The 24,275-nt window shown below is 43.0% G+C and overlaps 1 protein-coding gene across 1 annotated transcript in view; it reads left to right on the top strand.

The window, feature by feature from the left end:
- Nucleotides 1-13,475, top strand: part of shisa9a (shisa family member 9a) — a 58,265-nt gene extending 44,790 nt beyond the window's left edge. The window contains exon 4 of the mRNA XM_086140854.1: nt 5,264-13,475. Within this exon, the coding sequence (XP_085996980.1) occupies nt 5,264-6,126 (863 nt within the window). The 3' untranslated portion in view covers nt 6,127-13,475. The remainder of the gene's footprint in view (nt 1-5,263) is intronic.
- Nucleotides 13,476-24,275: the final 10,800 nt, after the last annotated feature.

The raw sequence follows: 24,275 nt of genomic DNA, 5'->3' as shown, positions 1-24,275 counted from the left end.
TGGCGATAAGCGCTGCAAAACTCTAGCAAGCTAGTGAGTCACCTAGTTATCCTCCAGTTTATTCCTTTTAAACTCGAGAAAGGGTATTAAAATGAGCGGGGGAGCTGAACCAAGTAAGAAGGCAAAAACCTACCGATCACATTGGGAGTTTTTTTTTTGCTTCATCTACCACTCTACCATCCCATGGAGCGGCATTTTTCAGATTCTCAATATATTCATAAAAAGATATATATTTTGCATTTTTATAGTAGGCATATCAATTAGTAGTTTGCTGTAAAGGGTGCGCAACCCTGCTGTATCTCCGGTCAATTGTTGAGGGTCTTGACTAACGAAATACAAGACAAATTAAATCACTCTCGGCGGGTTTAAAATAATAGTTAGTTGCCACGAGTCTAATCGTCCTCACCTTTTGTATTACCCTATTTTCTCCCGGGGTGCGAAAGTCTTAATGAATTTTTCGATAAAGTGCAATTCTATTAGCGAAAAACCCAACCCAGCATTCCCGTCCACTTCGATTCATTATTATTTCAAAGCTGTTGAATCTTAGAACGCACTGACAAGTTGTGAAAGCGGTTACTGCCCAGGAGGCGAATCAATCTGAGAGTGATTGCGTGAGTGGGAAAATGGCTGTGAGGCACGTTTAATGTCCACGCTTTCAGGTTAACAGGATGAAATGTGCAAAAGTAAGTTCATTTAGAGTGAAATGTGTTTGTTTTTTTTTTTTTAGTGTTATTGGGGGGAAAAAAAAAAACAAAAGGGGGTGCTGGCAGCGGAGCTCAATCCAACCTTTTTTTCTTTTATTAGTCCTCATCAGCTTCCGGTTTAAGCCACACTTGTTCTTTCTTTCTTAAACGGACCTCATCTTCACTTTATCTCCCCTCCTCAACCATTTTGCTTTCTCCTACTGGGTCAACCAACCTCATTTTTCTTTGTCTCCCTCAGTCACCCCCTGCTTCCCTTGTCCCCGCCTGTCCCCTTCCCTCCTTGCCCTTTCCCTCCCAACTTCCCATCTTTCACAATGTCACCTTTATCATCTGCATCCTACCTTCTCCTCTGCATTTTCCATCACCTTCTCTTTTCGGCTCACCCTCCTACTCGCCACGTCTCCTATTCACTCCCGGATCTTTCCCTCCTTCAATCCATCACGCTCCGCATCACTCCTTAAAGAATCGTCGGACCGCTAATCTTCGTCCTCCCGCGCAGCGCCTCGTATCTGATTCCATTTTTGTAATTGAAGGGAGAAAACCCTCCCCCGGCCCGAAACCGAGTCGTACTTGACTGACAGATTTCCATTCCACAAGTGGTATTTACGCGGTGATTGAAAAAGCGCTCGGGCAGATAGAGCCCGGGAGATTTCCAGGAGCCCAAGTGCCTCAACCGCTGGCCGGTGATGAAGATGTTGCACAAAAAAAAACAGAAGGGAGGCAGACGTGAAGCATAAACTGCAAGAGAGAGGAAAAGGTGGTAAACGCCAGCGGAGCGGCCGAAACGTCGTCTGTTTTTGACGTCACCTTTGTGTGAACGGAGCTAATCTTGAGCAACTTAAATAGACTTTGCTTTTCGTTTCCTCTCCGGTGTTTTCAGTGCTTGTCGACCCCCTCGAGAAATAGAACCGAAACCTAAGATCAACACACCGAACCGGCTTTACCCCCTTTTCTTTAATTGCCTTTGCCACTTTCCCACCGGTCCCGCTGATAAGCCACACTTCTGTCAATCAATAGCCATCTCAAGCGACCCCTTCCGCGCATCTATATAAGGTCACTTTATCGAATTCCACCAGCAGCCAGTAAGCTAAAAAACTGACTAATAATGGTCCCTGGCTGCAGACCCCTGGCCCCGACGAGTAACTGCTCTTATACAAGTAAGAATGACCAATTAGATTGGATTTCTAATGCAACCCTCATTGTAAAACGTACCTTGAGACCAAATGAGACTGGAGTATAAATAATTTGCGAAGGCTCATAGATAGATAGGATAGATAGGATAGATAGGATAGATAGATTGATTGATTTTTGTTTTATTGTTTTTCCCCCAGGCATGTTTTACAGTGAAAATTAAAAGTGAAAGTGAATATAAGCTCAATTTTTATAAAAAAAAAAATCAGCATCTTCCAATGTCAGAAATGCCTTTATATAAATAAGTCCATGCACTGATGCTACACTGATGAGCGGTTAAAACAGCTTGACGGAAGAATGATAATTTACATAAGAGTGATATCATACATAAGCTTCATTGTCTTAATTGCCTGCTTCTTAGCAATCATCAGAAAGATTTTATTTACATTTGTTGTCTGAGAATATGTAAATTAGTAAGCATGATTTATCACCCATACTTCTCTTAATACGCAACATTTAGATGTTGTTTTTTTTGTTTGTTTTTTTTTTAACAATTCTGCAATTCTGTGCTGCACTGGCATAATGTTGAGAGTTCAAAGATCTCAGGTTACCCTGCTGGATCTTTGTTAAAAATGCTCAACACTTGAGTTCAGAATGCAATATTCTTTCACTTCTGTGTCCTGTAATACACTCACCTTATTTCCTGACACTGTGTTCCCCCTTATAAAAGCAGAGGACCTTATTTTGAAGCGTTTTCCATCGTACGACACAACAATTCAACTCAGTTTACTCTTCGGAAGGAAAGGGCTCTCAGACAGTACTTAGAGCATCATAAGACCATAAAACAGACATCACGAATACTGGAAATATTTGGGTAGAACGGCAGCCGGATCCCCCGGTTTACATGCGGGAGCCGCTAGTAGACCTCGGGGAGGGATTAGGCCTTTAAATTTGCCATGATTCACTTTGAAACGTGGAAAGAAAAAGCCTCGCGCTGGGTTTGTTTTAAAGTGCAACATACCTGCCACCATCTTGGCAGTTGACAGTTTAAACCTGCTAATAAACAAAACAGACTGTCATACTCGTCTAACGCTAATAAAGTCTGTTATTGGCTCAGCGGGACCCCCGGGGCATCGGTGCTTGTTTTTTTTTTTTTTTTTTTCCCCCTCCCTCCCTTCCTCCCTTTCCTGATGCATAATGCGAACGAGACTCTGCGGGACGCTGGCCTTTCGCAGACAGAGGCATGCAGGGCACACACTGCGCAACATAAGCATTTTCCGTTTCCACTCACGTACACCCCTGGATGTGTGCGCCGCCTCGCTGGATTGATTCACCTGTCGCCTGAGCAAGTTTGAACCCCCCGGGGGCCGTCTAGCTGCGTCTCAGCAGGTGCGACGCTGTTCCAAACCCTCCTCCTCCTCCTTTTTTTTTTTCCCCCCTCCGCCCACAGCCCCCCCCCCCCCCCGCCGCAATCCCTTCACAGGCCCGCTCGCCTGTCTCCTTCCCGTTCACAGAGCGATAAACTAGATTTATAGTTACAGCGGCAAAGCAAACTCGCAGAGTGTGTTAACTTTATCTTCAAGGACGTGGAAGCAACAAGGGCTAAAGAGTAATGGCTCGACTGTGAACATGGATCCAACGGAAAACATATCATAGCGATAAGAAAGACTCAGAGGGTGACAGTGACTGACAGAGAAATGAATAAATGTGAGGCGCTAAACCCGAACGCCGCGAGGCTGCACAAATAGCTAAATGTATATTTACATACATATTAACCCTTGTGTTGTCTTGCGGGTCAAAAGTGACCCACTACCATGTTTAGCTGTAGAAAAAACACCTTAACCTTTTTTTTTCAACTTGAAATTTTAATACTTTTCCGAAAGAGACCCCATAATTAGAAAAAGTGATATTTCTTTTTTGTTTATGTTTCCATGTGGGCTGTACACCACTAGGGTACAAAGATTGTCTTATGGGTCATTTTTGACCCGTAGGACAAGGGGAGTAAACACAATGTTAAGATCGCACGAGGGTTAAAAAAAAGAAAAAGAAAAACATACATGTTAGCATAAAAAGTCAGCCTCTGTCGGACGTGACCGTAAGTGCGTGAAACCTATTTCCGTCAATCAATATGTTTGATAGAAAGAAACCGAACCCGCCGTTCCAGCTGACCTGCCGCGTCAAAGTGTAAAGAAATAAATACATGTAAACAGATCAAAAATAGTCATCGCGAATGGGGAGCAACTATGCTATGATTTTATGATCGTTTTATTTATTATCATTAAAAAGAATTATTATTTATTACGATGATTTTACCCCGATTCTCGGGTTCACTTTTTTTAAGTGAATTCTTAGAGAAGGGCGTCTCACTCTTTTGCTTCATGGCACAGGAGAAACACAAGAAACATAACTGGTGGATAATAAAAATTATTTTAAAAAATAATAAAAAAAATCAGCACTCCTCAGAGGAAGTGAAGTTCTCCATCGGGTCCATACCTACGTCTGTGGCAGAGAAATGCAGCTCGTCTGCTGTCAAAGACTCTGGGGTGAAGCAAAGGAAGTGGTTTATTTCAATTAAACTGCATTTTATTAGGTCAAGTTCAATCAAGTTCTTTAAATGGCAACACTATGTACTTGCCATCGGTGACATTTCCCTTTATGTTTCTGACCGGAGTTAATCCTGGGGTTAACCTTAATGCCACGCTGATTAACATGCTCATATTCTGCATGAAAGTAGGTAAAAACAAAAATCTTGAAACATCACGAACCGGGAAAGTGATGTTTTCAATCCACGCTGTTTACCTGCATTGGTAAGATGTAGGGTATTTTTTATTTTTTGTTGGAGCAACGTGATTTTTCCCAAAGCTTACGGCCCTCGCCGATATCGCCGTCCCGGATGGGAATGAGATGTTCTTTTCACTTTATTGTATCGAGGAGACTTTATCTGATGTTCGGAGCTGGAATTCTAGCTACAACAGACAAGAAGTCATCGGAGAGTCATTCTGCATTTGTTGTGAATCGTGAAGATCCTCGGTATCCAAACAAACAAAGATATTTCGTCGGCTTCGCGCAGGGGGTCGTACGCTTTCCTTGTGATTTCACTCCTGCGGTGGCGCGACAAGCCTCTGAATGCAGGAGCGCAGCGGCACAGACGCTCCGAGCAGTCAGATGACGGTCGGCTGACTAACATCATTTAGGTCTACAGTTTACGGTTGATGTTGAGTCACCCTTCAGAAGGGTTTTATTTTCTTTCGGCTTCAAAGCAGACGAGCCGAGGATACGGTTGCCTTCTGCAAAGCGCAGCCAAATTGGAGGAGATTTTTTTTTTTTATTTCAATATTCAATCCAATATTCCGCGTGTCCTCGTTTGCAATTGTGCCGTTAACACTTTCATTGGCGTGTTGCTTTTTTGTCGCTCTTCTCTCAAACAGCCGCCAAGTACAACGGTGATCTATACAACAAGCGTCGGCTGATGGTGGAGCTGCCAGTGAAAGGTGGCCTTCCTCTCCAACCCATGGGCAACTCCAGACCCTCGATGGCCAACATGTCGTCGATGGCTCCTTCGATGACCGCCAACCCGATGGCTTCTAATCCCATGGCTTCCAACCCTATGAACCCCACCATCACCCAAATCACCTCCATGACACCTATGACTTCTATGACCCCAATGACCTCCCTGACTCCCATGACCACCCTCGCCCCGATGAGCTCTATGACTCCTATGACCTCGTTGGGTCCACTGACTCCTGAGCCGGTGGCGACTTACGTCACCGAGATCCCCAGCATCTCCTCCGTCTCCACCCTCCCGACAGAACGGCACGGGATAGGAGGAGGGGGACTGAAGCCCAATGGCCAGAAACCTAAAAGCGGCCACGGCCACACTGCCCACAGCTCTCACAGCGTTCACACGCACGCTCACAGCCACAGTAGCAAGCCACCGGGGATGGGGGCTACCTCCCTGGCACACATGGCGGGGACCATGCCAGGGGGCACGTCGCTTGGCATCTCGAGGGCCGCCGAGACCGCCATTGGCCCCAGCTCAGCGACAATGGGCCGGCAATTGGCGTACAGTTCCAACACCATCGCGGCCGGCCACACGATGGGTCTAGGGCTGAGGGGATGGGACGGTACTGAGACGGTGGGCCGGAGGAAGACCTACGGCCACAAGAGGCCTCAGTGTACCGTGCTGGAGCCAAACCAGCTCCACAGCACCAGAGGCCACAGCCACAGCCAGCACTTCCTCCCCACACAGCCCTACTTTGTGACCAACAGCAAGACGGAGGTGACCGTGTGAGTGAGGATACGAGGCGGGATACGAAGGCGAAAGGATGCATGTGTGGCGGCACAAGTCATCTCTGAGTGGAGACACCGACTCCAAAGTTGTAGATCTTCGTGTTTGTTTGTGTGAAGAAGCCGAGGGTGGCTGTCAGGACAGTGACATGGGTTCTGAAAGGTACTTGTTCCACAAAAAAAAAAAAAGAAGAAGAAGAAGAAAAAAAGAGGTCATCAACGAAATCACTTAGCAGGCCTTTGTTGTCAAGTTGGTGGCGTTTGTAACCATCAAAATACCGAGTCTACAAAACAGGGATGTCTGTAAACATGAGGTACTATTAGAGTGTCTGACAGCTGATATCTTTTGCTATCTAATGCTAAGACTAACAGCGTATTTACAGACAGCAACTCCGAGGAAGGATGGCATTTATAAACTGCAGAAACTCTGTAAGGAACCAAGGGTAAAGCACCCTAGCATTGTGGGAAAAGAGATGCGGCAAGTTTACCAATAAACCGGCGGCAGTTCTGTTCGTTTAGCCCACAAAGCATCAAATGGTATGCAGAAACAAGCGTTCCCTCACGGTTCGCCGCAAATCTCTTGAAGGATTTGAAACAGATACGCGGACGAGGGCGCCGGGCTTTGGACTGCAGGCATGCGGGACTTTGTTCTGCGGCTATTCGGAAGGCCCCCCCCCCCTCGTAAGCTGTGCAGCTGAAGGTCGCCCTTTTCCACGAGCCTCCAGTGGAGACAACGGAGGCTGTTGCACTCGCGTATTGTTGTGCTCAGAGCTGGTCTGCGCTGTGACAGCCGGCCCAGAGGAGGGATAAGGAGGCAGGGATGCGGCATCCGGCTGATAATTCAGCTAGCCGAGGCTCCTCAGAGCACCACTCTTGTATACACACACACACACACACACACACACACATTCAAAGACATGCACATTATGACCGCGGAAACATAGAAGTATCCCAAACCAGGGGTTTGATCCATATGGGTTTTTTTTTTTTTTTTTTTTTTTTTTTGAGGATGACTGGAATGACAGGTCTGTTACACAGTTTTGTTGTAATTTGTGCACATTTGTTTTCTTGGACGCCGGTAAAGTGGGACGCTTGAAAAATTTCCGATGAAAACGGGAATCGGGGCCGACCCTGTCTATGAGAAGCCTTTTCTCGTCACATTCCAGAACATCCAACAAAACCCGCAATTAAGATAGAAATGCTGTTTTTAACCGTAGCTGTGTGTCCGTGAAAGGAATGATTTGATACAGCAACTAAACATCCAGGAAAGGGTTTTTCAAATATCTTATATGGAAATTCTCTCTAGCAGACGGTCACATAGCACAAAGTATTGGTGAACTGTGCGCATCATGGTGTTCATCACGTGGAGCCAATACAAGCTTTGGATGCTAAATTTTTTTAATTTTACCGCACAATTTTAACAAATCGTGTTCTACTTCTCCGACGCAAGACTATACTGTGAAAAGCGGATGTAAGTGGAATAAAAATCCAAACTAGTTTTTAGTGATGATGTAAGACACTGCCAAAAAAAAAAAAAAAAAAAAAAAAAAAAAAAAAGGTAGGCTTGATCAGATTACTCACTGAACTTGAGCTCCAGCTGAAATAAACATCACAACCAACAGGGGAGAAAAAAAATACTATCTGGGTCGTGTGACTAAAACAGTCATGCAACCCAAGTCTGATATAATAGGCCAAATCTTCTCAGGGCTTCTAAGAGCCCATTTGTTTTGTAATTACGTGACATTTAGTTCGGAGCTGCAGACACTGCTTTCATTTTGACCTCGTGAACCAAAGCCCCTCCCACACACACACACACACACACACACACAAACACCGTTGAGATTTAAATGTATTTTCCGAGCGATCGCATTGAAATTATAAAATTACATTCATGTCAAAATGTACCTGAGCCATGTTAAAATCTAAATACGGAGATTATCCCCGGTGGCGGTCGAGGAAGATGTGTCGAAAAAGAGCGCCTTTTTTTGGAGAAATTTTAAGCTCGAACCTCACGTGTAAAACATTTATGTTTGGATACCTGCGTAGATCTGAGGTGATTTCAGAGTGAAAAAACATGAATCCAGTTTAGCATCAGGTGAAAGTTTACAAGAGAGGATATATTTGCCCTTATGATGTGAAAACCCTTCTGGTTGGAGGGTCACATTGTTTCAAAAAAAAACAAACAAAAAAGCACCCCGAGATGGAATTCAAAAGGCGTGGAGCCGGTATTAAGAAGTTCGAGCGTAGGAATGCGTCATCGTCCCGCATACACCCACAAACACATGCACTCCCATCGAACACACGTGCATGGAACACGTTACAGGGTGGGCTCTGCCCCCGCCATGCAAGACGACAGGCGTTGCCGCAGCAGAAACAAACAAAAAAGAAAGCAACGCAATCGTACACCAGACTGTGAAATCTGGACCTTGGCCCTTTGTAGCGAAACCGATATGATGCTTTTTTATATAAATATATATACACACACACTCATATACACAGTCTTTCTTGCCTGCTCGTCATCATCTGCCACTTCTTTTCTTTCTTCCCACTTTGTCTGAATGGAATACTGATGCTGAAATGGCTTATCGGTACAAAAACTTCCACTGATATTAATCCTATTTTTTGTGAAAGGCGAGCAAAGCAGTGACAGTGCATGAGAATCCAGGTGAAGGGCGTGGTTGCTTCCCTTGTGGAAATAAATCCAGCAGGGGAAAAAGAAAACTATATTTAAACATACAGGACTGTCTCAGAAAATTAGAATATTGTGATAAAGTTCTTTATCTTCTGTAATGCAATTACAAAAACAAAAATGTCATACATTCAGGATTCATCACAAATCAACTGATATATTGCAAGCCATTATTGTTTTAATATTGCTGATTATGGCTTACATCTTAAGAAAACTCAAAAACCCCATCTCAAAGTATTAGAATATCGTGAAAAAGGTAATTGTTTTTTTTACAGAAGATAAAGAATTTTATATTTTATTTTATCACAATATTTTAATTTTCTGAGACAGTCTTGTATAGATATCATCCCTTAAGAAGTGAACAAACCAAATTCAAAAAGTGTCATAAAGCGATTTTTTTTTTTTTTTTTCCTTCTCCGGGTATTATTTTACTTATTTTCCTGACAGCCGGGATTCGGTCTGCAACAGAGAAGTAGGTCAATGTTTGCTCAGGACGTGTATTATCAGACCCAATTGACTCAATGCACCAAGGCGTAAATGCGGAAACACGAACCCCCACCTGAAAGCGCTCCGTCCTTAAAACCCAGTCGGGCTCTGCAGAAAGCACCCACTGGAACAATTGGGAAGCGGGTAGAGCAGTGGAAAAAGTTGGTAAACAACAAACATGCACGCACACACACACACACGAAAAACCCTCACCGGAGTCAAAGTAAACACCATAGAAAGCCGGGAATTGGTTGCGCTGACCCGGTCACAGTTGATGGGGTCAGAGCGACAGATGAATGGGTTCAGGAGGCAGTCATGTCTGACATTTTTCATCAGGCGAGGCAGTCAGACAAAAATGCCAGAGCAGACACAAAAGCCCACGCGTCGTCCAAAAGGCTCCTAAAAGTCGGTCCAGTAAAACAGGTGGCGTCGGCGCCTCGGGGGCCTTATGAAGATCCTCCGTGTGAAGTTGCGCGAGCGCTCCGACCGTTACGTGTAATGAATTCACCGCCTAATAAGTGGCCAAATATTACCAGTTCAAAAGAAGAGCGGGTGGAAAATTGGTGCTCCAGATATTCCCCTCTTCTTGTGGTGTTGCAGAAGAATTCGAAAGGCATTCTCTTTTTACCCAGACACGGTTTGTTTCCTTCGCTCACGCTGAGAGTGTGTGTTCCAGCAGAGCGGCAAATCAGCTCCAACTTTTCTGATTTTCTGACAAGAGTTCGTATTCCTGCGGCTTTGGTCTGTTTTTTTTTTTTTTTTTTCCTACGGTGGATGTTTGTTCTCACTCGCTTTTTTATTTTCCTCTGCTAATTTCATCATGGAGGAGAGCCGGAGCTGTAGGGGCAGACCGGGCTGCCATGAGCAGAGCGCAGGATCACCTAAAATAACAAAAAGTAGAAAATATTTCTTGGTTTCTCAAATGGGATTCAAGCTCACTTTTACTTAAAAACTGCAACAATAGTAAAGAACAGCTGATTCGGAACTCTTGAATTGTTGGACGCCTGAAGCGGTAGATCCATCGATGGAGCAGGAGCACATGGGGTTTCGGCAAGGCTGACGCAATGATGGACCCGCTGATAAACCCCTTCTCATTATATTTGGGGAAAGTGCTAAAAATGTCCTAAACGGAGACGCTTATTCGCAGAAAATCGGGAAATTCATGACTGGACGCTCATTGCGCGAACGCTGATCGGAGTCACGGTTGTTCGGATCTCTTCCTTCCTCCTTTTGCTTCCCGACTAGAATAAATGAGGAATGAAGATCAAGTTCGGTCATGACTGCGATCAGATGGTCCTTCACGTCAGCGACAACAGCTCAAGCGCTCTGCTGGGATGTAACGGTTGGAAAAGTGGCTGAACATTTGTTGTTTTTTTTTTGGGGTTCGCTGAGGATACCGTTTGCCCGCTTTTGCTGATTCGGCGTGTTAAGCTTCACGTATCAGCCTACAAATTTTAAAAGATTTTGCAAAAATCTCGCTGGATGTGTGATTCATGCGCTGATCACTTAAAGGAATACAACAAATGTGTCTCCTTTACAACAAGATATGAGGGTGAGGAGACACCAGATGAAGATGATGTAAACTATGCAAAATGGCGAGACAGAAAATGATGCGAACACAACATTTGCCAGGACTAAAAGCTAATTATTTAACATGAAGGTGTCAATAAATAGATAAAAACTAATTCACAGAAATACGTATCTGAGAGGTAGGAAAAAATAATAAAAATTCAGAATCCTGCTCAGGCAAACCCAGAGGCCATTTCCATCGCAGAGAATTAAGATACCGCCGGATTTGTCTGATAGTTTTACAAGCGGACCTCTCCGTCAAAACAACGGGACGCATTTACATTAAGAGGTCGTGAAATCCGTCTTTGTGCTACGGCCGCTTCGCCGCCGCAAAACCGCCGGCGATTTCAAGAAGAGCCGACGGAGTCGAGAGCGTTTGATGAGTTTCTCGACGGGCCGGTGCCACGGCAGTGTCTCACAGCGTGTCAAGTTAATTAAAGGAGCGAAGAAAAGCAAACAGTAAGAGTGGCAGATGAGAGAGAGATTTAGGAAGAGCTCCAAGGCAAATACCTTCGCAAACCCACCCACCTTTCAACTCACAATACACACATTGACAAGTACATGCAATGACAAAAGTGGGTTTTACACTCCGTCGAGCATCACCTACGGAGAGAGACGGAGCCGGGTGACAGGCCGGGACAAAGGAAAACGGGGTTCGTCTTGGTTTGGCGAAGCAGGAAGGTGTATTAATACCAAATAATAATAATAAGAAAAAAAAAAAAAAATTGATGAGTTATATGGAAAACAAGTTGTTGAGCCGAGCCGCCCGAGAGAACGCTGCACAGCGGCAGATCTACAAGGGATGGAGGATGAGGAGGTGGAAAGGGACTTGTCGCCTGCGGGTATCGGGGGGGTCTTCATGAGCTCTCAATGTGATGTTTAATCACCAAAAGCCCAGAGTCACGTGGGAAAGAGCTTTGTTGATGTGACAAAATCGGTCCGCCGCTGAGAAAAGAACAGGGACCTTGTGTCAACACTTGATAGGGAGGAAGCTTTTGAATTATTGATATTGCAAAAAAAAAAAAATTCCGGCGGTGCACGAGGCGAGTGAGAACCCACGGCGCCGTTTGTGAAAGAAGTGACATGATTGTTCACACACACACACACACACACACACACACACACACACACACACACACACAGACACATACACACACACACACACACACACACACACTAGTGAATTTCTGTTACACAGATGTAGAATTCACTAAATATTGTCCTTTAATATTATACACAAAATACTTGGGAGCTCAGAGTGGGTTTGTTTTCTAATAAAATCCTATCTGTGTTCAAATTCAAGATGAGAAGCATGGGCTGTTCTTGATGTCAGTATGAATAATAGTGATATTGCACTGGATCAGGACACAGCAGTTGTCTGTAAATATTAATTTCTTAATGGAGAGGAGGTGAAGATTTCTTTTGTTCATCCCTTATTCACTCGTGTCATTTAGGAGAACAAGCAGCAGCGTCGCGATCGGAGCATAAAAAGGTGTACAGTGCATAAGGGCTCAAACACCAGATACACTTTTTGCAGATTTTTCCTCCATGATTCTTTTCTATGCTTCTTTCACTCACTTGCGCTGAGAGACAGAAAGGATGCAGCCTATGAATCCCGATAACTCCCCGACCTACATCTCACAGTATCATTTTTAAAAAGGTTCTCATCTGCTATGTTTACAAACTTTGTATAGCGTCAGTGCGTACGCACAATGTTTTCACCGACCCGCAGCTCCTGCACGCGCAGGGAGGAGGGAGCGGTGTTTGTCGTTCTGGAACATCCATCTAAAAAAATTTTTTTTTTTTCCTTTTTTCTCCTTACGCTGTGCTTCATATGTACAATCCTTTTATTTCATTTTCTGCATCATCTGCTGTTAGAAACAACAGAAGGATATCAATCACAGTCAATGTGAGGAACACTCCAGATATTGACCTCTGCTATGGTTCAGAGCCAAGGGATTTCCCATTACTGCTGAGGAAAAAAAAAAATAAAAAAAACTACAAAAAAAAAATCAATAAGCTATTTCCGATATGACTACTATCCACTAGCAAGCATATCTTTTTATAGAGTAACTCATTGATTGACTCATTTTTGGTGTTAATCATGCATTGCATACGAACTTATACGAGATCCGATTTTATATTTTTGATGTCCAGACCAGTTTGTGGTATTTATGCATATGTGTATATGAATACATATGGCCCTGACACTGCGTTTATGCGTGGCTAGTAAAGCATATTTTCTATGGTAGAGCCCATCTCCCACTATTGTTTGCACAGTAGCTTCTGATATGCACCGTGACGCCCCCATTGTCCTCTTACTGTTTACTGACTTTATAATTTGTGAAATTACGTTATGAAAAAGCTGTATTTTGGTACTCTTCAAATATTGGTAGAAGATGACATATAGCAGACGTTTTGTCCCGGAAATATAATACCATAGTGTTGCTATGAAGTCTGTTTTACTTTCATCGGGAGCGGGAGGGGGAGAAAAGGGATATATATATTTTTTTTCGTTCCTCTGTTGTTGATTTGCCATCCGACAGTATATCACCACTGTTCTATATACAACTTTCTTACGTGGCAATAAAAGAAGACTTCTGTACAAACCGCCCGTCCTCCTCCCTCTCTTTGACAACTTTCTTCTCTTTTGTTAACCTTTGTTTTGTCCTCACCAGAAAGACTCTCCTGCTTAGCCACACACTCCCAGCAAACGATACATATATATAAATAAAAACAATGAACAGCTTCCCATTGTGAACATTTAAATCTGTGTGAAAAGTAATTTTAGAAAATATCCCTTACCTGGTTTCTCCTTGTCCACCAGGAGCAGGTGTGGACGAGACAGGTGGATTTGAAGGTATGAGACAAAGGCTTACTTATGCATTAAAAATACAAAAAAAAAAACAAAGAAAAATATCTAAAGATCAGAATGAAAATACCAGATGATAAGGAACAACAGGTTGTGATATCTAACATAGACCAAAAGAAAATAAGGAAGGGAAACAACCTTAAGTAAATCAGCCACAGGTGTAGAGCAATAGGCCGATTGGCTGAGGAGGGAAAAGGGGCGGGGCTAAACCGGCCCCATCACCCAATGGGATACAGCCGATGACACGGAAAAGGGAAGAAAAACACGCCTTGTGAAGAACCGGGGCAGTAAACTGCAACGTCCAGATGGAACTGTGTGAAATTATTTTTCTGCTAAAAAACAGAGGAAATGGTTAAAAAGCCGCACATTATTGTTATTGTTGTTTTGTTTTTCACGATCTAGCACCGTCGCTAAAATACACACTTGATTTCAAAATGTTTGACAAATTGTTTTGTCTTCCAACCAGGTTTAATTCACACGACGAAACCATTGAAAAGACATTTTCGGGGATCCTGACAGTGAAATAAAAGCAATTAAAAAGCAATCATTCAGATAAGAAATGAGATCAGTCTCATTTAAAACTTTTATCTTTGTCTTATATTTAATCTTCGTAAAACAAGCCGAGCGTACCGATAGTTGTTATCACATTAATTAACTTTGCATCATATATCTCATTTTTATACCATTATTTGCCGGATAATATTGATTTTTTTAATTTGCTTCATAACTGTTTAATGTAGCACCAGATAGCAACATTAGGTTTTAAATGCACCGATGATGATGATATTAACAACCTGCAAGACATTCATCACTTTCATTCATTCATTCACTATTTATATTGCTGCTCTGACCCTGGACCCGTCGGCAACATTCAACCTCTCAATTGCAATGATATTGCAATAAATATCAATGATTAATAAATAAATCAATATCAATAAATAAATTAAATAAAACATTTTAAGCAATATATTGGGTTGTAGTGTATTACTCATCATGCAGCACAAAATGTTACAGTTTAATTGAAGCCAACCTTTAAATAAATATATTGGTCAAAAAAAATAAAGAGAACACATAAAGGACCCAAAGTAGCTCCAAGTCAATCACACTTCTGCAAAATCAAAGTGTCCACTTGGGAAGCAACACTGATTCATTTTGGCTTGTTTTAAGGATATTATATCAACGTTGGATTGGCCTGCAGTCCGTTTTTCCAATTTAATTTTGAGCGCGACTCCAAATCCAGACCTCCATGGGTTCATACATTCGATTTCCATGGATGTGTGATTTTGTAGTCAGCACATTTGAATATGTAAAAAAAAACAAATAATTTAATTAGAATTTTTAATTCATTCATATCTAGAATGTGTTATTTTGGCGTCCCCTTTATTTTTTTGGGCAAAGTACATAAATAGACTCACAATTGATTAAAAAAAAAAAAAAAGGTAAAGACATTTTTTTATCCAATGGATGGAATTACGGCTGCAGAACGCCGCAAGGAACGCTTGCCCTGACTATTTGAGATGCAAAGAGTCTTCTTCACCTCCATATGCGAGATAGAAATACAAGAAAATAAGCAGGAAAAATCGCCGCCCTGGATGTCGGTACACAGTCACCTGGGTTTGCACGTGGAAAACAGTCGAGGGACTTTGACTCAAAACAAAGCAAACCTGCGATCCGCGCTCTCCCCCTGCCAATCCACCCCTCCGCCTTCCTCGGCCCTGCTCAGCAGAGCAAAGCTACACAACTACAGCTCTGCGAGTGTTTCAAGCCATCTGGCACTGATCTGGCCTTCAACTGTCAGGAGCCCAACCTCCACCTCCACCATCAGCTCTTCTCTTTGTGCTGTTTCTCCTTGGCTTTCTATTATTCTTCTGCCAATAAATAGTATTTCTTCTTCAAAGTTAATAACCCAGCGTGAGCGGAGAACCTGCCATCTCATCCTTTTATTTCAAACACCTTGACGCTGAATGATTTAACAATACCTCTTTTCTGTAGCTGTTGCTGCAAAGTGTTTCATAAATGACAACAAAAGAAACTAAGATTATATGCAGGCTGATTCAGGAGTAATTAATATTAAACTCTTGCTCTTTTGTTGAAAAATAGGAGCGCTGCAGGGTTTCAAAGTGCTGTGATCATACCCTCCTTTTTTGGGGGGATAAACTAGATTGTCAACCACCGACAACATAAATCAAGCAATTTTTACACGTCATACGGAGACATCAAGCCATTCACCCTATAATTCGCTTTTCATTTTCTTCCTCTCCTTTAGGCTTTTCCCTTCAGGGGTCGCCAGAGAGAATCAACCTTCTCCATGTAACCCTATTCTCTGTATCCTCCTCTCACACCAACTAACTTCATATACTCTCTCACTACATCAATAAATCTTTTTGGTCTCTAGACCTCAAGTTCCAGCATGGGTTGACATGGGTTGTGACCTAAGGAACATGGTCACGGATCCAAGGGGCTGAAATGAGCTTTTTCCACAGGGTGTCCCAGGTGTCCTGTAGAGATAGGGTGAGGAGCTCGGGAGGGAGTCGCTGCTTCGCCGTGTGTCATCAGATGAGGTGGCTCGGGCATCGAGTGACTCCCTGGTGAGGTGTTCCGGGCGTGTCCAACTTGGAAGAGCCCACGAGGGAGACCCAGGCCACGCAGGAGGGACTATGTCTCTAGGCTGGCCAGAGAAGGCCTCGGGATCCCCCTGGAAAAGCCGCCCCGTGTGGCCGGGTAGAGGGAAGTCTAGGCCTCTCTGCTCCGGCTGCTGCCCCTGTAGCCCGTTCCTAGATAGGCGGTAGACAATGGATGAATGGAAATATAACAATCGCCCTCTCAGTTAGATATCCTGTGAAAGCATACGAGTCTGGATCCATATGTCTATCATTTACATGTCAAATAGACATAAAAGTATTCAATGTTTCATTCACTTCATGTAAAGCAAATCTACCAGTCACTCTCTCAGTCACGCATCTGGCAATTTAGGGTCTCCAATGAACCTCCTGCAAGGTCTTGGACTGCGAGAGGAAACCGGAGAAGCCGGCGCTAACGCACACCGACAATGGGAGACTCCACCCAACAAGGGAACCTCCTTTCTGTGAGACAGAAGCGCTAACCGCTGCACCGCAGTGCCTATAATTGTAATTTCAAATTATCCACCAAGGGGAGTTTACCCGCAATTAGTCATGAAATTAGTCATGAAAGTGTGATCACGGGATGCTGGAAGAAAATAAAAACAAGACATCGAGATTTTTTTTTAAAGCCAACAATCTTTTAAAAATTCCTCTGTGACTGACAAAAGTTACATTTTGGATAAGTCCTCATTTAACACAGTGATTGCTGTCTGCATCAATGACTGTTTATTGAAAGATTCCCACAACGGCGACAACATTACTGTCACTGTGAAGAAGCAAAGTCTCCCTTGGAGTTCATCTTGGTCTTTATTTTGAATTTCAACAATATGTGCAACACGTTTCAGTCCACAGCATCTTTCTCTCACAGCATCACACACCAATTACATGACGGGAAAAAAAAAAAAAAAAGCACCCAGCTTTTCCCAAATTGCATACGGCGTATCCCGTGGCCCTGGGCGGACGAATTGACGCCTGCGAAAATGAACCGTTCCCTTTTTTTTTTGGAATCCCCAAACTAGGAGGAGCCGGGGTGTAATCTGCGAGGAAGGAGCGATGTACAGCCTGAAGGGATACCGCTGACAGTGACGACTTTGTCATCTTTTTCCGTTGTTTGTTTGAACTCCCAGATCCAAAGGCGCGGCGCTTCACGGCGCAGTAATGTCAACTGTTTGAAATTAGAAATACGCCCCCATAGTCTGAATCCATCAGCTCGACGCCTGTCGTTTTTTCGCCGAGCTTTTCCCTCAACCGATACAACCAGTTCATCTTGTATGTATCCTGTGTAGACATTAGGGCGGCCTCAGAGAACACCGGAGCGGGGATGGGGGTGCGAGTAGAAAACAACATTTCACGCTGACTTTCGACACAGGTTGTGTGAAGAGAGAAAAAAAAAAATAAGAAGAAAAATTTGGATTTTTGGAGAAAGAGCGCCGGAAAATTGCTTTTAGTCAAGGCAATCTGTATGGTGAGCCGCGGCAGTCGCTGATGAGGACATGAGACGGTGGCAAAGCGTAAATTGGAAAATAGATATTTGAATGGATTGGATTTGCAGCCGTCCAACGCACTGATAAATCACAACTCATCCGGCTATTAATGGAAAATGTAAACAAGCAAGAAATGGGATGCGGACTTCACACACCGTCTCGGAATAAAGCACAAAACATGTAAATAAAAGTATCTTGCCGTCATATGAGACTATTTCATTATCCAGAAGACAAAATATAAATATACCAGTTTCGTGCAGTCAGGGGAGGCAGGAGAGTCTGCGCCTCACTTGCCAATCTTGGAAAGAAAAAAATGTAAAGTGAAAAAAATAATGAAATGGTTATGTTTATCAGTGATTTGTACTATAAATGTATTTTTTTGTTTAACTTCCCCTGATATTAAGCTGTTTTTTGTTCAGAATCGCTGGATTTTTAATATTTTCTGTTCTAATAGTGAGAAGTGATGTGTGGTGAGGCTGCAGACTGTTGAGCCTCAACATAGATTGCTCGATGACGGCCGACTGCTGGCATGCTCCGCACTAAAATCGTTTTGCTGTCTCTTGCTGTCGCAGTTAAAATGTTTAAACATATTTGCTACATAATCACATTTCCAATTTATTGCGTGTTTTTGTCAACAACTGTATGTGTGTTACTAATTTCTTGTGCTGAGCGATCATGAATAAGCTGCCAAGAGCCACTAAGTGAGGCAGGCAGTCCCCCTGCCTCATGATTGGTGTGCCTCACCAACCATGAACCTCACCACACATCACTGAAATAAATAGAAATGTGACTGATGGGTCAAAGCAGACAAAACAAACAGAGATAAGTGTTAAAACCTGAATTTTGGAAACTTTAAAAATTGGATGAATAATGTTCATCATGCAGCCAAGTGGCAGTGCAGCGATGAGGGCTGCCGCCTCAGGTTCCTCATGTGGATTTCAAAAGGGGGGTCTTTCTATATGGAACCTCCATGTACTCCCGGCTTCTATCTGGTTCTACTCCAGGATTTACACTTTCCCGCCACTGTCGTGACACAAGCAAGAGGTTCAGTGGAGATGATGAGCGAGTGAATGGCTATCTTACTATATGTGCCGAATGGCGGCTGGGATTGGCTCTGACCCCTCCCACCTCTCCCTTCAGCAGTATAAACAATCAACCAATTAATGCATTGAACGGCATTTGCAAATACAAACTGCATTTATTCCTACAATTGGTGCCGCAAAGCAGAATTCCACATTACGGGGACGCCCGTGTTTTCACCCGAGGATCTCAAGGATGCATGAAAGGAACACGACGTGATCCCGTCTCCTAATGAAGGAGTCTCAGCAGGGACATTTGGTCTAACCTTGGATGCTTCTGCTCCATGTGCGGCCCAAAATCATCCGCGGTTCTCCTCCGATAACGTCTTCAGTTTGGATGCATTTATTCTCAACATTTAAGAGAAACTGATAAAACTGAAGTATTTTTATTATTATTTATTATAGGGGCTCTGCGAGATGACTGCAAACTGCTCATGGTTCATCTATGATGAGTTAAATGCAGAGAAGAATTTCTTGCATGGGATTAATAAGTTACTATAAAATAAAAAAAAAAAAAATCCCCATGAAACTGTGTAAATATCTCATTCTCTATGATGTTTAATTTTCTTTTAAATAAAACGGTGTGATATCTTTAGCATTAAAACCTCGGAGAGACGGGCTCTCCTTCTTCTCCATTCAAAGCCATCCAATTCCAATTCCAACGAACAAACCCCAGAAACCTTGAACACTGCCAAACAAATACACACACACACACACAAACAAACACACACCTTTGGTATGAATACTTTCTTTTAGCCAATTTTTTTGTAAAAGATACACATTTTATCTCTCAAAATGGCCTTTTCTTGAAAAGCCTTATTAGTTGGATAAGGTCTCGCCAGAAGATGCGTGGAGACCCCTTTTGACTCGACGAGCTTGCGTTAAATTCTCGTCCCGTCCCCGAGAACGCACTTAGCCTGAAGACCATGTTATCTTGACACGGAGAGGAACATGGAGAAGGAGAGTGTGTGTGTGTGTGTGTCTCCGGAGGGATCAGCAGTCGGTCCGTTTGACGAGGTGACTCGGTGAACTCCGTGCAGAGGGTTGTTCAATCTGTCTTGTCTGTGAGGGATTTTCAGGAAAAGGAGTCTCTAACAGGTGCATTACAGAGCTGATATTAAGCTTCACATTTGGCTTAAAGGACAGCGTCTCTATCGGCCTCGTGCAGGTAAAGGTTAAATACCGAAGCCGCTCTGGGGCTCGGCTGAGAGACGAACGCCCGAGCCACGGTGTTCAGGTTACCTGCGCCTTTCCCATTTTTATTAATAAGGAAAAAGGAGGAAATCTATATTTGCCGAAAACAGTTTTTTTTTTAATTTACATTTTTTTACTGGATTTTTGTTTTTAGTGTACTTGTAACTGCTATGACAATAACATATGATAATTTCCCCTGGGGATTGATAAAGTCATCCATCCATCCATCCATCCATCCATCCATCCATCTATCTATCTATCTATCTATCCATCCATCCATCCATCCATCCATCCATCCATCCATCCATCCATCCATCCATCCATCCATCTATCCATCCATCCATCCATCCATCCATCCATCCATCCATCCATCCATCCATCCATCCATCTATCTATCTATCTATCTATCTATCTATCTATCTATCTATCTATCTATCTATCTATGCCTGATGATGCAGAATGCTGTATGATTCTAGCTCTTTAAACCATGCACAGTGATCATTTCCTCCCATGTATATTTAAACAATGAAATTTGATAACAATGAAATTGAATTAAGCAAAAATTTATCGCATCTGGATATTAAATACAAAAAAGGTATGAAAACATCTATTCAGATGCTAGCTTGGTTATTTTAGGAGATATAGCAGCACCTCTATTTATTTTGTATGTCATCTAAAAAAAACATAAAAAATAAAACGAGATCTCAATTGCCGTTTAAAATCGCAAAATATCCTTTTCTTTCAAGACACTGGAATGAAGTGGATGGAAAAGATTGGTGTTTTGGTTGGATTGATAATGTTCTCCGCTGCAGTCAATATATTACATTTCATCTGGGAGATTGTTTAATGTATTAGCAAAATAAATAAATACAAATTTTAGTCATTTCTTGTTCTTCTTCTGAAGGATGAGTGAAGAGTGAAGAGAGAAGAGAGAAGAGAGAAAGAGAAAAAGGAGGAAGAGGAGGAGGAAGAGGAGCACCTGGACAGGCAGATGGTTCATCAGCAGGTTTCTCAATGTCTTCACTGCCAGGAAATGGATCTTCGAGAGCTAACCATTACCGAATTACAATCAACCACACACACCACACACACACACACACAGACACACACAGGTGCAGCACTCCTACCTGCCTGTCACACACACACCTGGACACAAAATACTGTCAAATGGGTCACTCTCTTACTCTCCTCATTGCTTCTCCCACATGCACATTCCTGCAGGAGCTGTCAGACGCCTCTTTATTCTCCCGGTGTGTCTTCAGGCCTCCCCACACACACACACACACACACACACACACACACACACACACACACACACACACACACAAACACACACACACACACTAGAGCAGCAGTAAGGGTTGAACCTTAAGTTTTTTTTTGTTTTTTTTTAACACACTCACCATTGTCTCGCACCCGCCAAGAATTGCAAAGTAACATTAAATTTCCCAGCGAGTACCGAATCCTCCTGACACGCTTCTTGCGGCTGAAAGGAGTTAATTCAAAAATAACAGCGCAGCTTTTGAATAACACATCATAAATAACAAAATAATTGTAATCTGACATGAACTGGTGGATCGAGGCTGTTTTCTGCATCCAACGACACCAAATACACAGATGCATACACCAATATCTGCCTTTCCATTAGCGCCTTACTCAAACACAAATTCATCCTTTCATTCATTATCTAGACAGATTTTGGCACTGTCAGGGTCGCAGGAGATGGCAGAGCCAGCCCAGCTTTCAGCAGGGGGTCACCCTGGGCCATTCGGCAGCAGTGACGTGCGGCAAGGTTCAAGGCTCGTGAGGCACCGACTACCGTGAGGCAGGAGAGCTGCGTGCCTCACTTAGTGGCTCTTCGCAGCCGCTTTATGATCGCTCAGCACAAGTAACTAGTAACACACACAAAAAACACTGTTCATTGGAAATGTAGTTCTTATAGCAAAAGTGTTTAAATATTTTAATAGTCAAAATCTTTGAGCAGAGCATGCCAGTTGTCAGCCATTGTTGCGCAATCTACGTTGAGGCTCAATAATCTGCTGCCTCACTGTGTGTCTTCTTCTCAGTATTGGAGCAGTAAAAGTAAAAATCCAATGATTTTGAATCTAAATCTGGTGAAGTTAAATGAAAAATACGTTTATCGTGCAAAACTTTTTCACATTCCATTTTTTCTTTCTAAGATTGGCAAGTGAGGCACGGCCTCTCCTGCCTCCCCTGACTGCACATCACTGTTCACTAGTCAATCAGCCGCACAATTCACTCACGCTTTCATAGAAAAACACAACCATTCACTGTCATTCACATCGGCGCTAATTTAGGCTAAATGATAATGTTTTTGGACTGCGGGGGGGGGAAACCGGAGAATAATCGATGATTGTCACCACCAAAGACCCCGAGACCCCAGATGAGAAGCTGCATTTGAACTTCTGAATTTAATTCTCATGGCGTGAGGTTTTTTTTTTGTTGACATCGGTCGAAGAGAACAAACCACTCACCAAAATATGTCGCCTACGGTATGCTATTTTACTGATGCGCTGTTGAATAAGCAATCTGTTTTTCACACAAATACAACTGGTTTCTTTTTTTTTTTGAGAATAAGTCTATGGTTGTGATTTTACATGAATAAATTCCTTCGTAATAACAAAAAAAACAAAAAAAAAAAAAACAAATGAAAAACAACCTTAAACATTATAAAGATGAATAACACTTGCAAATACGAAGGTGAAGATTTCTGAGTCAGAGGAAAACACGAGTCTATTTTCATCTAATTTCATGAATCGCACTGTGCGCTCTACGGTTTTGGATCAAAGTATATTTCAGTTGAGTCAAATCAGATGTTTTTTTTTTATAAAGCACCAAATAGTAACCCAGTTTTCTACTGCCTTGTTCCATGTGGAGCAGATCTGGCAACAGAGAGGAAGGAAACACTGCCGTTGACCGGGCAGAGACCTCGTCCACATCCCAGCCCAGTGTGAGCGGCCTTCTGTCTCGACCAGTTGGGAAAGAGAGAGAGAGAAAGACAGAGAGAGAGAAAGCCAGAAGACATAGAAAGTAAGGATGTGATAGAGACACAGGCGTATGAAGGTTAACAGTTAAATGCAAATGGCTAACTTGGGACGATAACAACTTTCTTCTTCTTTTCCTTTGGGCTTTTCCATTCAGGGGTCGCCACATCGAAGCCATTTTCTCCATCTAACCCTATTCTCTGTATCCTCCTCTCTCACACCAACTAACTTCATATCCTCTCTCACTACATCCGTCAATCTTCTCTTTCTTTGTCGTCTAAACCTCCAATTCCAGCATCCGTCTACCAATATATTCACTCTCCTTCCTCCTTACATGGCCCAACCATCTCAGTCTGGCTTCTCTGACCTTCTCTCCAAAACATCTAACATGTGCCGTCCTCTGATAAACTCATTTCCGATCCTATCCATCCTGGTCACTCCAAAAGAGACCTTTAGCATTTTCCTCTCTGCGACCTCCAGCTCTGCCTCTTGTCTTTTTGTCATTGTCACTGTCTCTAGTCCGTACAGCATCGCTGGTCTCACCGCTGTCTTGTACACCTTTCCTTTCAGTTTGGCTAATAATCTTCTATCTCATGGTACCCCTGACACTTTTCTTCACCCATTCCAACCTGCTTCAACCTGTTTCTTTTACCTCTTTTCCACGCTCTCCGTCGCTCCGGACTGTTGACCCAAAGTACCTGAAATCCTCCAACTTCTTGATCTCCACTCCCTGTAGCCTCACCGTTCCACCCGAGTTCCACTCATTCACTCACATATATTCTGTCTTGCTGCGACTAACCTTCACTCCTCTCCTTTCCAGAGCATTCGTCCACCTCTCTAGATTTTCCTCAGCCTTTTGCGTTCACTATAGATCACAATGTCATCTTCAAACAACAATAACTTGTTGTCACATTCATACAAGAAATAATAATGGTGGATGCTTAGCAAGAGTACGGTTAGCCTAGCCTTGAGCTCTGTAAGTTTCCTCAAAAAGAAAGGTCTGAGGCTTATTCCAAAGAGAGGGTGTCTTCACTCAGCGCATGCATCTGTCAACGTTTATTTATTTATGTACTATTTAACACCCATTTCCACTCTAATTCGGTCTATGCATAACTGCTCATCTGTTCCATCCACATTTGACGTACGTATCTATC

Source organism: Fistularia commersonii, chromosome 33 (genome assembly GCF_037954325.1).
Source record: "Fistularia commersonii isolate RoL2024-O1a breed Wild chromosome 33, RoL_Fcom_v1.0, whole genome shotgun sequence".
Classification (NCBI taxonomy): Eukaryota; Metazoa; Chordata; class Actinopteri; order Syngnathiformes; family Fistulariidae; genus Fistularia; species Fistularia commersonii.
This window is presented reverse-complemented; position numbering and strand designations above follow the sequence as displayed.